The sequence below is a fragment of the Rhamphochromis sp. 'chilingali' genome (genome assembly GCF_963969265.1).
Source record: "Rhamphochromis sp. 'chilingali' genome assembly, chromosome: 13".
Classification (NCBI taxonomy): Eukaryota; Metazoa; Chordata; class Actinopteri; order Cichliformes; family Cichlidae; genus Rhamphochromis; species Rhamphochromis sp. 'chilingali'.
In genome coordinates this window covers 29369801-29383148 of record NC_137940.1, presented here as the reverse complement: position 1 = coordinate 29383148, position 13348 = coordinate 29369801, and the positions used below count along the sequence as shown (strand labels likewise).

At 40.5% G+C, this 13348-nt stretch overlaps 1 protein-coding gene across 1 annotated transcript; it reads right to left on the bottom strand.

Annotated features, from left to right (window-relative positions):
- Window positions 1-6779: 6779 nt before the first annotated feature.
- On the bottom strand, window positions 6780-12959 carry LOC308408786 (protocadherin beta-8-like; the record flags this gene model as incomplete). The annotated part of the gene is made up of 2 exons (XM_080901195.1): window positions 6780-7862; window positions 10572-12959. The coding sequence occupies 2 exons, from the start codon at window positions 12957-12959 to the stop codon at window positions 6780-6782; spliced, it is 3471 nt and encodes a 1156-aa protein (XP_080757321.1).
- Window positions 12960-13348: the final 389 nt, after the last annotated feature.

Here is a 13348-nt window from a genome sequence, read left to right as displayed (position 1 = left end):
GTTGGAGACCAGAGTGGAGTCTGCGATGGTGGAGTTCCTCTCACTGATCACACTGTTCCTGGAGGGAGGAGCTGCTTTGCTGGGCTTGGGTTTCTGACACTTGATCACGATGGTGACCAATATAGTGATGAGCAGCAGAAATGACACCGAGCCCAGACCGATGACCAAATACAGGTTGATGTCTGAGAAGATGTCATATTCCAGAGGCTCCTCAGTCATGTCAGAGTAGGCTTTAACAGCAGTCTCCATTGTGGTCAGCTTGATGGTGACTGTAGCAGAGAGAGCAGGCTCTCCGTTGTCCTTGGCTACAACAACAAGTCTCTGGTGGCGTGGATCTCTGTAACTGAACATCCTCATAGTCCGGATCTCTCCATTGTATTGGTCCAGACTAAACAAGGTGGCGTCAGTCACCTGTAGAAACTGGTAGGTGATCCGAGAGTTGTGCACAGAGTCTGTATCTAACGCTATCACCTTGGCAATCAGGGATCCTTTATCAGTGGATCTGGGGATCTTTTCCTCTACCACAGAGCCGTGTGCACGCCACGGTGACACAATAACAGGAGCATTGTCATTCTGGTCCACGATAATGATGTGGACGGTCACGTTACTGCTGAGAGGAGGAGATCCAGAGTCTCTGGCCTCGATGTGGAACAGAAACTCCTTCTCAATCTCATAATCAAAGGTTTTGAGTGCATAAAGATTACCGTTCTCTGGATTGATGGAGAACAGCATAGACATGGATGTGTTGGCTATCTCCTTCTCTATTATGAAATAAACTAGATACTGGTTTTCATGGAGGTCGGGGTCAAAGGCAGTGAGTGAGCTGAGCAAGGCCCCAGGTGCGTTATTCTCCATGACACGTATAGTATAAAACGACTGCGGGAACTGTGGGACATTATCATTAACATCCAGCAGCTCTAAAGTCATAGTTTCATTGTCAGATAAAGCAGGAGAGCCTCTGTCTGTCACAGTGAAAGTGATGTCATATTCTGACACCTTCTCACGGTCTAAAGGCTCCGACACTAGTAATTCAAAATAGTTATCAGAGGACTCCCTTAGTTTGAATGGCATATTATCTGGAATATGAAGATCAACTATTCCATTATCACCTGAATCTTTATCACTGACACTAACTACAGCTATCACTGTGTCCAATTCAATGTTTTCAGTGACTGGAGTTTGAAAAGACTTGATAGAAATTTGTGGATGATTATCATTCATGTCTTCTACAATAATCTTAATTTTACATTGGCCTGATAATGCACCAACCCCTTTATCGGTTGCTATAACTTCCATATCATAAATCCTGAAATCTTCATAATTTAACACCCCCTTTACAGTGATCTCACCTGTCGTAGGGTTTAGATTAAAGGTTTCCTGTGTTTTTTCCGATGTATACAGACTATATGAATATACTATTTCTGAATTTAAGCCTTCATCTAAATCTGTCGCATTAAGATGAATAACAATACTTCCAACTGGAGAATTCTCCAGTACACTAACCTGATAACTGTCTTCTTCAAATTTAGGGGCGTTGTCATTTGTATCTAAAACGTGAACAAAAACAGTAGCAGTTCCTGAACTAGGCGGTATACCGCCATCTACGGCCGTAAGAATTAAATTATGAGCAGCGCGTTCTTCTCGATTTAGTTTTTTTGTAAGGATCAAATCAGCAAATTTTGATCCATCTCTTCCTGTTTGAATTTCGATAGTGAAATAATCACTCTCACTCAAGTGGTAGGCTTTTACGGAGTTCGATCCAACATCTGGATCAACTGCGTTGCTCACTGAAAAACGCTCTCCAGCCTCTGTCCCTTCTGAAATGTCTAAATCTATGGTGTCTCTTCTGAAGTGGGGCGCGTTATCGTTTATGTCCATTATCTCCAATTCTATGTAAAAAATTCTTTTGGGATTTTCGATTATTGCCTCCATTTTCAGATAACATGACGTCTTAGCGGGACAGAGAGATTCTCTGTCAATTCGTTCAACAATGTACAGCTCCCCTGTTTCTTTGTTCACGTCCAGATATTTTCTATTTGCAATGATCTCTAGACGCATTTTCCGTTCGACCAGTGTCTTCACATCTATTCCCAAATCCCCGGCTAGATTTGCTACAACAGAGCCTTCTTCCAGTTCCTCGGGAACAGAGTAGTGTGTCACAGCTGCAGTGCACTTTATATTGGAAGCGAGGAGAATGAATATCAGCACATACCTTCTCCAGTGTCCAAAGCAGACAAATCCCTTCATTCTTACTACGACCTTTCTTTTCTTAAGCAATTTAAAACAAGTGGGCTTTAAAGAAGAGGTAGGCGTCAGTTAAATCTCCCCCGAAAATGCAAGTACAGTGTCTGGAAATCCTTGAAATCCAAATTCACCAGGAGCTGCTCGTTTTCCGTTCTCTTCCTCTTATTTAAAATTTTACTGGGGTGGCGATCGAGATGTCACTATTGTCCCGTAAGTTAGATTGGGAAACAGCGCCTCTGCCTGAAATAAAATGGCCATCACACAATATTTTTTAATGCAAAAATAATTTACTAATTTGCCCCAAGATTAAACTTAAACACTAAGAAATGCTTAGGAAGTTTATTCGTAATGATTTACACGGCTGATGTGGAAGATGCGTTTTCATGGGAGTATTTTACTTTTTTTATTTTCACTTGAATGGGTCGCTGCACGACATAGAATAAGTATATTCATATCATTTTCTGTAAAACGTCTCTTTTTATTTCCAAAATATTTTATATAAACTGCAAAAAGGGAAAACGTTTGTTTCACCTAAAATAGTATGTTTCATCAGTTTGCTTTAGATAACTACATTGAACTAAATGTCGAATAAAGATTTTAGGATAGGACATCACTGAACTGTCCTGCATATAAAAGACCATGAGTGTGAATAATAAGGATGACATTTAATAAAATTTGCATCTCAAACAAAGGGACCATTTCTAAATTAATGCTTGGGAATAAAGCTATTTAATCCAGTACTGGGTTATAAAATGAACATTTTCTGAATGATATTATACCCAATCAGGGTGACTCAAAAAAGTGCCTCACCTGCAGAGTAGAAGCTGCTGAGTCACTAGTGTCTGTCAGTCCTGTCCCTCTCGGTATGCTGGACACAATGTACCTGGAGCCCTTTGGCAGAGGCTGTCTAACCACCAGCTTTCCTTTCCTGGTCTCTGCTAGAAACAGACTGTACCAGTAGGCATCGTTGGAGACCAGAGTGGAGTCTGCGATGGTGGAGTTCCTCTCACTGATCACACTGTTCCTGGAGGGAGGAGCTGCTTTGCTGGGCTTGGGTTTCTGACACTTGATCACGATGGTGACCAATATAGTGATGAGCAGCAGAAATGACACCGAGCCCAGACCGATGACCAAATACAGGTTGATGTCTGAGAAGATGTCATATTCCAGAGGCTCCTCAGTCATGTCAGAGTAGGCTTTAACAGCAGTCTCCATTGTGGTCAGCTTGATGGTGACTGTAGCAGAGAGCGCAGGCTCTCCATTGTCCTTGGCAACAACAACAAGTCTCTGGTGGCGTGGATCTCTGTAACTGAACATCCTCATAGTCCGGATCTCTCCATTGTATTGATCCAGACTAAACAAGGTGGCGTCAGTCACCTGTAGAAACTGGTAGGTGATCCGAGAGTTGTGCACAGAGTCATTGTCTAAGGCTATCACCTTGGCAACCAGGGAGCCTTTATCAGTGGATCTGGGGATCTTTTCCTCCACCACAGAGCCGTGTGCACGCCACGGAGACACAATAACCGGAGCATTGTCATTCTGGTCCACAATAATGATGTGGACGGTCACGTTACTGCTGAGAGGAGGAGAGCCAGAGTCTCTGGCCTCGATGTGGAACAGAAACTCCTTCTCAATCTCATAATCAAAGGTTTTGAGTGCATAAAGATTACCGTTCTCTGGATTGATGGAGAACAGCATAGACATTGAGGTGTTGGCTATCTCCTTCTCTATTATGAAATAAACTAGATACTGGTTTTCATGGAGGTCGGGGTCAAAGGCAGTGAGTAAGCTGAGCAAGGCCCCAGGTGCGTTATTCTCCATGACACGTATAGTATAAAATGACTGGGGGAACTGTGGGACATTGTCATTAACATCCAGCAGCTCTAAAGTCATAGTTTCATTGTCAGATAAAGGAGGAGAGCCTCTGTCTGTCACAGTGAAAGTGATGTCATATTCTGGCACCTTCTCACGGTCTAATGGCTCCGACACTACTAATTCAAAATAGTTATCAGAGGACTCCCTCAGTTTGAAAGGCATATTATCTGGAATATGAAGATCAACTATTCCATTATCACCTGAATCTTTATCACTGACACTAACTACAGCTATCACTGTGTCCAACTCGATGTTTTCAGTCACTGGACTCTGAAATGATTTAATTGATATTTCTGGATGATTATCATTCATGTCTTCAACTAGAATCTTTATGGTGCATTGTCCTGTTAAACTGCTGGCTCCTTTATCAGCAGCTATAACTTCCATATCATAAATCCTGAAATCTTCATAGTTCAGCAGTCCCTTAACTGTAATTTCACCAGTGGCTGGATTCAGATTAAATGTCTCCTGTGTTTTTTCTGATGTATATAAACTGTATGAATATGTTATATCAGAATTTGATCCTTCATCTAAATCTGTTGCATTTAAATGAACAACAATACTTCCTGTCGGAGAGTTTTCCATTATTTTAACACTCAGATTGTCTTTTTCAAAGGTGGGTGCGTTATCATTTGTATCTAAAACTCGTACAATAACACTTGCAGTGCCAGAACGAGCAGGTGTTCCTCCATCTACAGCTGTGAGTATCAAATTATGAACAGCCTGCTGCTCCCGATCTAATGTCTGTTTTAATATCAAATCCGCAAATTTTGATCCATCTCTTCCGGTCTGAACTTCAATTGTAAATTGTTCACTTTCACTTAAATGGTACGTTTTCACTGAATTACTGCCCACATCAGGATCAACGGCATTGCTCAAGGAGAATCTTTCTCCTGTAGGCGTTGATTCAGTTATGTCTAAATGAATAGTCTCTCTTCGAAATTGCGGGGCGTTGTCGTTCATGTCAAGAATTTCAACTTCCATGTTAAATATTCGTACTGGATTTTCTAGTATTACCTCTAATCTTAGATAGCAAGACATTGAGGACTTTGTATTGCAAATATGTTCCCTGTCGATCTTTTCAACAACATACAGCTCACCAGTCTCTTTGTTCACATCCAGATATTTCTTGTTTGCGATGATATCAAGACGCATCTTCCTCTGATTCAGTGTTTTAACATCCAGGCTGAGATCGGTGGCGAGATTAGCCACGACGGATCCTTCCTTCAATTCTTCTGGTATTGAATAATGAGTCGCTGAGGCCGATGTGTATCGAACAAAAGAGAAAATAACAGCAAGCAGCACATACCTCTTATGGAACCCCATTGTTCTGGAAACCCGTCTTTAAGTGAGTTAATTGCTCTTCGAACGATCAAGTATATTATTCCAGCAATATTCAGTTTTGATATTCTGTCTTTCATCACAGGCAAACATGCATTTCAATATCGACCTTTTCCTTCTCAAAATAATGCCAGCGCCCCACGGAGGGGACCTTCAGCACTACGGAGCAGTCCGCTTGTTTATCGCTTTTCTCAGACCACCACGCTGTTCTTACATGACGTCCGTGTGTCGGCTTTTTAGTTATAGAATAGCGCCACCCCTTTGATTTTACAAGATCTTCCTAACTACGTTGAACATGATATGCCAAAAAATTATTTTCGACTCACAATTGTTTCATGTATGTATGCAGTGCGGACCGTAATATATATATATATATATATATATATATATATATATATATATATATATGTATGTGTGTGTGTGTGTGTGTGTGTGTGTGTGTGTGTGTGTGTGTGTGTGTGTGTGTGTGTGTGTGTGTGTGTATAACAACTAATGAGGTGGGATCACTCGGGTTAAATTAGTTTATTCCCTTTAAGTGGGCTTAAATTTAGTAATTTTGAAAATTACATTCATAGTTAATACACAGTTTATGCGTGCAAATTATTACGTCCATTCGCTTAAAAAATGTAAAAGTGGAAACGACACGTCACTGAATATGTGCAGATTATTTATAAATATAATTCATTTATGATTATTTGCTTTTCCACTTATTCTCCTGTGTTCTATGTTTTTCTAACTATTCATGTTGGAGACCCGTTAGATAAAGCAGTGAGTCACTCCTGTGTGTGTGTGTGTGTGTGTGTGTGTGTGTGTGTGTGTGTGTGTGTGTGTGTGTGTGTGTGTGTGTGTGTGTGTGTGTGTGTGTGTGTGTCTTTTACCACCAATCAATACCAAATATTAAATTAAATGTATATTAAAAAAAAAGTCTTATTCACCCCTATTGAAAAAACATGAATCAAAAAACGTATTTATTGAAGGTATTAATTTCTTCGTTGTATACTACTTTATGGATGCGACACTGGTGCCTCCAGCAAGGATTTGAACGTTTATGTGATCACTGAAACTAAGTTATGCATGAACACGAGTTGATACAATAATAATAATAATAATAATAATAATACATTTAGAAAAATTAGGAGAATAATTTAAAATATTATGTTTGTAATGCATCTGAAAATGCTACCTCATGATAATTTCTGAGATTTTAGAATGATTTACTAGAATGTTTTAATAAATGAAGTCGAGGGGGAAATAAAAATTATAATGAAAATAATTGATATTTATATGTTATTGTGTAAATAAAATACCATATCTATGCATTAACTTCCTACCTGTAGAGTAGAAGCTGCTGAGTCACTAGTGTCTGTCAGCCCTGTCCCTCTTGGTATGCTGGACACAATGTACCTGGAGCCCTTTGGCAGAGGTTGTCTAACCACCAGCTTTCCTTTCCTGGTCTCTGCTAGAAACAGACTGTACCAGTAGGCATCGTTGGAGACCAGAGTGGAGTCTGCGATGGTGGAGTTCCTCTCACTGATCACACTGTTCCTGGAGGGAGGAGCTGCTTTGCTGGGCTTGGGTTTCTGACACTTGATCACGATGGTGACCAATATGGTGATGAGCAGCAGAAATGACACCGAGCCCAGACCGATGACCAAATACAGGTTGATGTCTGAGAAGATGTCATATTCCAGAGGCTCCTCAGTCATGTCAGAGTAGGCTTTAACAGCAGTCTCCATTGTGGTCAGCTTGATGGTGACTGTAGCAGAGAGAGCAGGCTCTCCGTTGTCCTTGGCAACAACAACAAGTCTCTGGTGGCGTGGATCTCTGTAACTGAACATCCTCATAGTCCGGATCTCTCCATTGTATTGGTCCAGACTGAACAAGGTGGCGTCAGTCACCTGTAGAAACTGGTAGGTGATCCGAGAGTTGTGCACAGAGTCTGTATCTAACGCTATCACCTTTGCAATCAGGGATCCTTTATCAGTGGATCTGGGGATCTTTTCCTCCACCACAGAGCCGTGTGCACGCCACGGAGACACAATAACTGGAGCATTGTCGTTCTGGTCCACGATAATGATGTGGACGGTCACGTTACTGCTGAGAGGAGGAGAGCCAGAGTCTCTGGCCTCGATGTGGAACAGAAACTCCTTCTCAATCTCATAATCAAAGGTTTTGAGTGCGTAAAGATTACCGTTCTCTGGATTGATGGAGAACAGCATAGACATGGATGTGTTAGCTATCTCCTTCTCTATTATGAAATAAACTAGATACTGGTTTTCATGGAGGTCGGGGTCAAAGGCAGTGAGTGAGCTGAGCAAGGCCCCAGGTGCGTTATTCTCCATGACACGTATAGTATAAAACGACTGGAGGAACTGTGGGACATTATCATTAACATCCAGCAGCTCTAAAGTCATAGTTTCATTGTCAGATAAAGGAGGAGAGCCTCTGTCTGTCACAGTGAAAGTGATGTCATATTCTGGCACCTTCTCACGGTCTAATGGCTCCGACACTACTAATTCATAATAGTTATCAGAGGACTCCCTCAGTTTGAAAGGCATATTATCTGGAATATAAAGATCAACTATTCCATTATCACCTGAATCTTTATCACTGACACTAACTACAGCTATCACTGTGTCCAACTCGATGTTTTCAGTCACTGGACTCTGAAATGATTTAATTGATATTTCTGGGTGATTATCATTCATGTCTTCAACTAGAATCTTTATGGCGCATTGTCCTGTTAAACTGGTGGCTCCTTTATCAGCAGCTATAACTTCCATATCATAAATCCTGAAATCTTCATAGTTCAGCACTCCCTTAACTGTAATTTCACCAGTGGTAGGATTCAGATTAAATGTCTCCTGTGTTTTTTCTGATGTATATAAACTGTACGAATATGTTATATCAGAATTTAACCCTTCATCTAAGTCTGTTGCATTAAGATCAACAACAAGACTTCCAATCGGAGAGTTTTCCATCATTTTAATGTTCATATTGTCTTTATCAAAGGTGGGTGTGTTATCATTTGTATCTAAAACTCGTACAATAACACTTGCAGTGCCAGAACGAGCAGGTGTTCCTCCATCTATAGCTGTGAGTATCAAATTGTGAACAGGTTTCTTCTCTCGATCTAAAGTCTTTTTCAAGATCAAATCCGCAAACTTTGATCCATCTCTTCCGGTCTGAACTTCTATATTAAAATATTCACTTTCACTCAGATAGTATGTTTTCACTGAATTGGATCCGACATCCGGATCGACTGCATTACTCAGAGAAAATCTCTCTCCTCTTGACGTCGCTTCAGATATATCCAAATGTATGGCGTCTCTTCGAAATTGTGGGGCGTTGTCGTTTATATCAAGAATTTCTACTTCTATATTAAATATTCTTACTGGGTTATCTAGTATAACCTCTAATTTTAGATAGCAGGACGCTAATGACTTTGTAGGGCAAATATGCTCTCTGTCGATTTTCTCTACAACATACAGCTCACCAGTCTCTTTGTTTAGGTCTAAATATTTCTTGTTCGCGATGATATCAAGACGCATCTTCCTCTGATTCAGAGTTTTCATATCCAGCCCGAGGTCGGTGGCGAGATTAGCCACGACGGATCCTTCTTTCATTTCTTCTGGTATTGAATAATGAGTCACTGAGGCCGATGTGCACCGAGCAAAAGAAAAAATTATAGCGAGGATCACGTACCTCTCGTAAGACTCCATTGTTCTGGAAACCCGTCTTGTATGGGAGTTCATCATATATAATGTTTGTTTCCAGCAATATTCATTTAAAAAATTTCTCTCTTTCTTCTGAGCCCAACGCACATAGTGTGAATTCCAAAGTACATTTAAGCTAAATCTTGGCCAGCGCTTTTCGCAGCGGAGTTTCAGCACTACGACGCTGTCCTCTTGCTTCTAAATGTGCGAAGACCATCACGCTTTTCTGCTTTTATGTTCTTTGCTTTGCATTTTACTGATAGAATAGCGCCACCCCTGAGATTCTGTCAGAGTCTTTGAAACGCAATGAACACCACACGTCTTCAAATTATTCTTGATTTTCGTTTGTTTTTGCATATATTTTTGTTTTTAATACACACGGACCTGGGTACCGTTAATGGTGGTCCCAAAACATAAACGATGCTCGTTTAGTACATTAAATGACTTCAAATTGATTATTGCTGAAAAAACAATCAACAATCAAATTTCAGACGCAATTGACCAGTCAAAACGATGAACCTTAATGACCTCACGATTTCTGCATTATAAAACGAAATATCACGGAAATACTGCAGACGATTTTCAAATATGGTAGCACTTCGAGTTGTCATTACCTTATATAATTTCTCATAATAGATCTAATGATTCTGAACGCATATCTCCATGACCATGGTTGTTTAGATGACGTCGTGATCTAGTCGCTCTTTACCACTAATAAAAACAAATTATTAGAGATAGAAAAAGTACTCAATTGTATTAATCATAAATGCACGAGTTGCCAATATTGCATATACAGAATGCACAGGAAAAATATTGAAAATACATGATATTACATTTTATTTCCACAAAAACAAGAACAGGGAGGAAATGGCTCTGAAGAATGGCCACAGCCAGAGAAGTTAGTTGAGATTAAGTTACTCTAACAACATGAAGATAACGGCGCACCTAAAACTGATTGTTAAATAAGAAAAAAAATGACTATGCTAACAGTAATAACATAAAAATATATATGTATAAAAATCAATAAACTTGAATAAGTCATGAAAAAGTTAAACTTTGTGGATCGTGGATGCAGCATTTTTGACTAAATATAAGTTATTTTCGCTGCTAACAGCGCAGGTTTTTAGACTGTTCTTTGAAATGCAGACTTGACCTTTGAGGACAAGACTTTTACACAATAAAACCTGCTGAATTATGATGATGGATTATTGGTTATGTACTAAGTAGTGAATTTAATAGTGGTACCCTCATGATAACTTATGACATTTTATATTAGTTAACTGAAAATTGTTAGCAGATCACGTTGAGGAAAAAAGGAACATTAAAATTATAGTAATTAATTTACATATATTAGCGATGTAGCTAAAATACCATGTCTGTGAATTAAATTCCTACCTGTAGAGTAGAAGCTGCTGAGTCACTAGTGTCTGTCAGTCCTGTCCCTCTTGGTATGCTGGACACAATGTACCTGGAGCCTTTTGGCAGAGGCTGTCTAACCACCAGCTTTCCTTTCCTGGTCTCTGCTAGAAACAGACTGTACCAGTAGGCATCGTTGGAGACCAGAGTGGAGTCTGCGATGGTGGAGTTCCTCTCACTGATCACACTGTTCCTGGAGGGAGGAGCTGCTTTGCTGGGCTTGGGTTTCTGACACTTGATCACGATGGTGACCAATATGGTGATGAGCAGCAGAAACGACACTGAGCCCAGACCGATGACCAAATACAGGTTGATGTCTGAGAAGATGTCATATTCCAGAGGCTCCTCAGTCATGTCAGAGTAGGCTTTAACAGCAGTCTCCATTGTGGTCAGCTTGATGGTGACTGTAGCAGAGAGAGCAGGCTCTCCATTGTCCTTGGCAACAACAACCAGTCTCTGGTGGCGTGGATCTCTGTAACTGAACATCCTCATAGTCCGGATCTCTCCGTTGTATTGGTCCAGACTGAACAAGGTGGCGTCAGTCACCTGTAGAAACTGGTAGGTGATCCGAGAGTTGTGCACAGAGTCTGTATCTAACGCTATCACCTTGGCAATCAGGGATCCTTTATCAGTGGATCTGGGGATCTTTTCCTCCACCACAGAGCCGTGTGCACGCCACGGAGACACAATAACTGGAGCATTGTCGTTCTGGTCCACAATAATGACGTGGACGGTCACATTACTGCTGAGAGGAGGAGAGCCAGAGTCTCTGGCCTCGATGTGGAACAGAAACTCCTTCTCAATCTCATAATCAAAGGTTTTGAGTGCGTAAAGATTACCGTTCTCTGGATTGATGGAGAACAGCATGGACATGGATGTGTTGGCTATCTCCTTCTCTATTATGAAATAAACTAGATACTGGTTTTCATGGAGGTCGGGGTCAAAGGCAGTGAGTAAGCTGAGCAAGGCCCCAGGTGCGTTATTCTCCATGACACGTATAGTATAAAATGACTGGGGGAACTGTGGGACATTGTCATTAACATCCAGCAGCTCTAAAGTCATAGTTTCATTGTCAGATAAAGGAGGAGAGCCTCTGTCTGTCACAGTGAAAGTGATGTCATATTCTGGCACCTTCTCACGGTCTAAAGGCTCCGACACTACTAATTCAAAATAGTTATCAGAGGACTCCCTCAGTTTGAAAGGCATATTATCTGGAATATGAAGATCAACTATTCCATTATCACCTGAATCTTTATCACTGACACTAACTACAGCTATCACTGTGTCTAACTCGATGTTTTCAGTCACTGGACTCTGAAATGATTTAATTGATATTTCTGGGTGATTATCATTCATGTCTTCAACTAGAATCTTTATGGTGCATTGTCCTGTTAAACTGGTGGCTCCTTTATCAGCAGCTATAACTTCCATATCATACATCCTGAAATCTTCATAGTTCAGCACTCCCTTAACTGTAATTTCACCAGTGGCAGGATTCAGATTAAATGTCTCCTGTGTTTTTTCTGATGTATATAAACTGTATGAATATGTTATATCAGAATTTGATCCTTCATCTAAGTCTGTTGCATTTAAATGAACAACAAGACTTCCAATCGGAGAGTTTTCCATTAAATTTACACTCAGATTGTCTTTATCAAACGTAGGTGGATTGTCATTAGTGTCCAGAACATGAACAATAACACTGGCAGTGCCAGAACGAACGGGTGTTCCTCCATCTACAGCTGTGAGTATCAAATTATGAACAGGCTGCTGCTCTCGGTCTAATGTCTTTGTTAGAATTAATTCTGCAAACTTCGATCCATCTCTTCCGGTCTGAACTTCTATATTAAAATATTCACTTTCACTCAGATAGTATGTTTTCACTGAATTGGATCCAACATCAGGATCGACTGCATTACTCAGAGAAAATCTCTCTCCTCTTGCTGTAACTTCAGATATATCCAAATGTATGGCGTCTCGTCGAAATTGCGGGGCGTTGTCGTTCATGTCAAGGATTTCTATTTCGATATTAAATATTCGTAACGGGCTTTCTAGTATAACCTCTAGTTTCAGATAGCAAGAGGACTTGGTATTGCAAATGTATTCCCTGTCGATCTTCTCAACAACATACAGCTCACCAGTCTCTTTGTTCACATCCAGATATTTCTTGTTCGCGATGATATCAAGACGCATCTTCCTCTGATTCAGTGTTTTAAGATCCAGGGTCAGATCGGTGGCGAGATTAGCCACGACAGATCCTTCTTTCATTTCTTCTGGTATCGAATAATGAGTCACTGAGGCCGACAGTGGATTGACGATCGAAAACAGGAAAAGACTGAGCAGCACGTACCTTTCCGACGACTCCATTGTTACAAAAGCACCCCTGGTTTTGTATCCAATCATATTATTTCACTCGGAATATTTGACGTTTCTAGCAATACTAATTTGCGCTGAGACCTATTCTACTCGAAACACGTTCAAACTGAATTTTATCGCACCGTTTTTTCCGCTGTAAAGTTTGCTAGTGCGTTTTCGCACTTTCAGCACCACGGAGCTGTTTGGTCTTTTTTCCGATTCGCTCAGACGTAGTTAGCATTGTGACTACGTTGATGGGCTGGCCTTTTATGGACGGAACAGCGCCACCGAAAATATCATACCACATTTTACTTGTGTTAAAGGTAGGGGAAAAAGTAAAAAAAATAAAAATAAAGACAATGAAGTATTCATTTTATATTTCGTGAGATTAGTTTTGATAA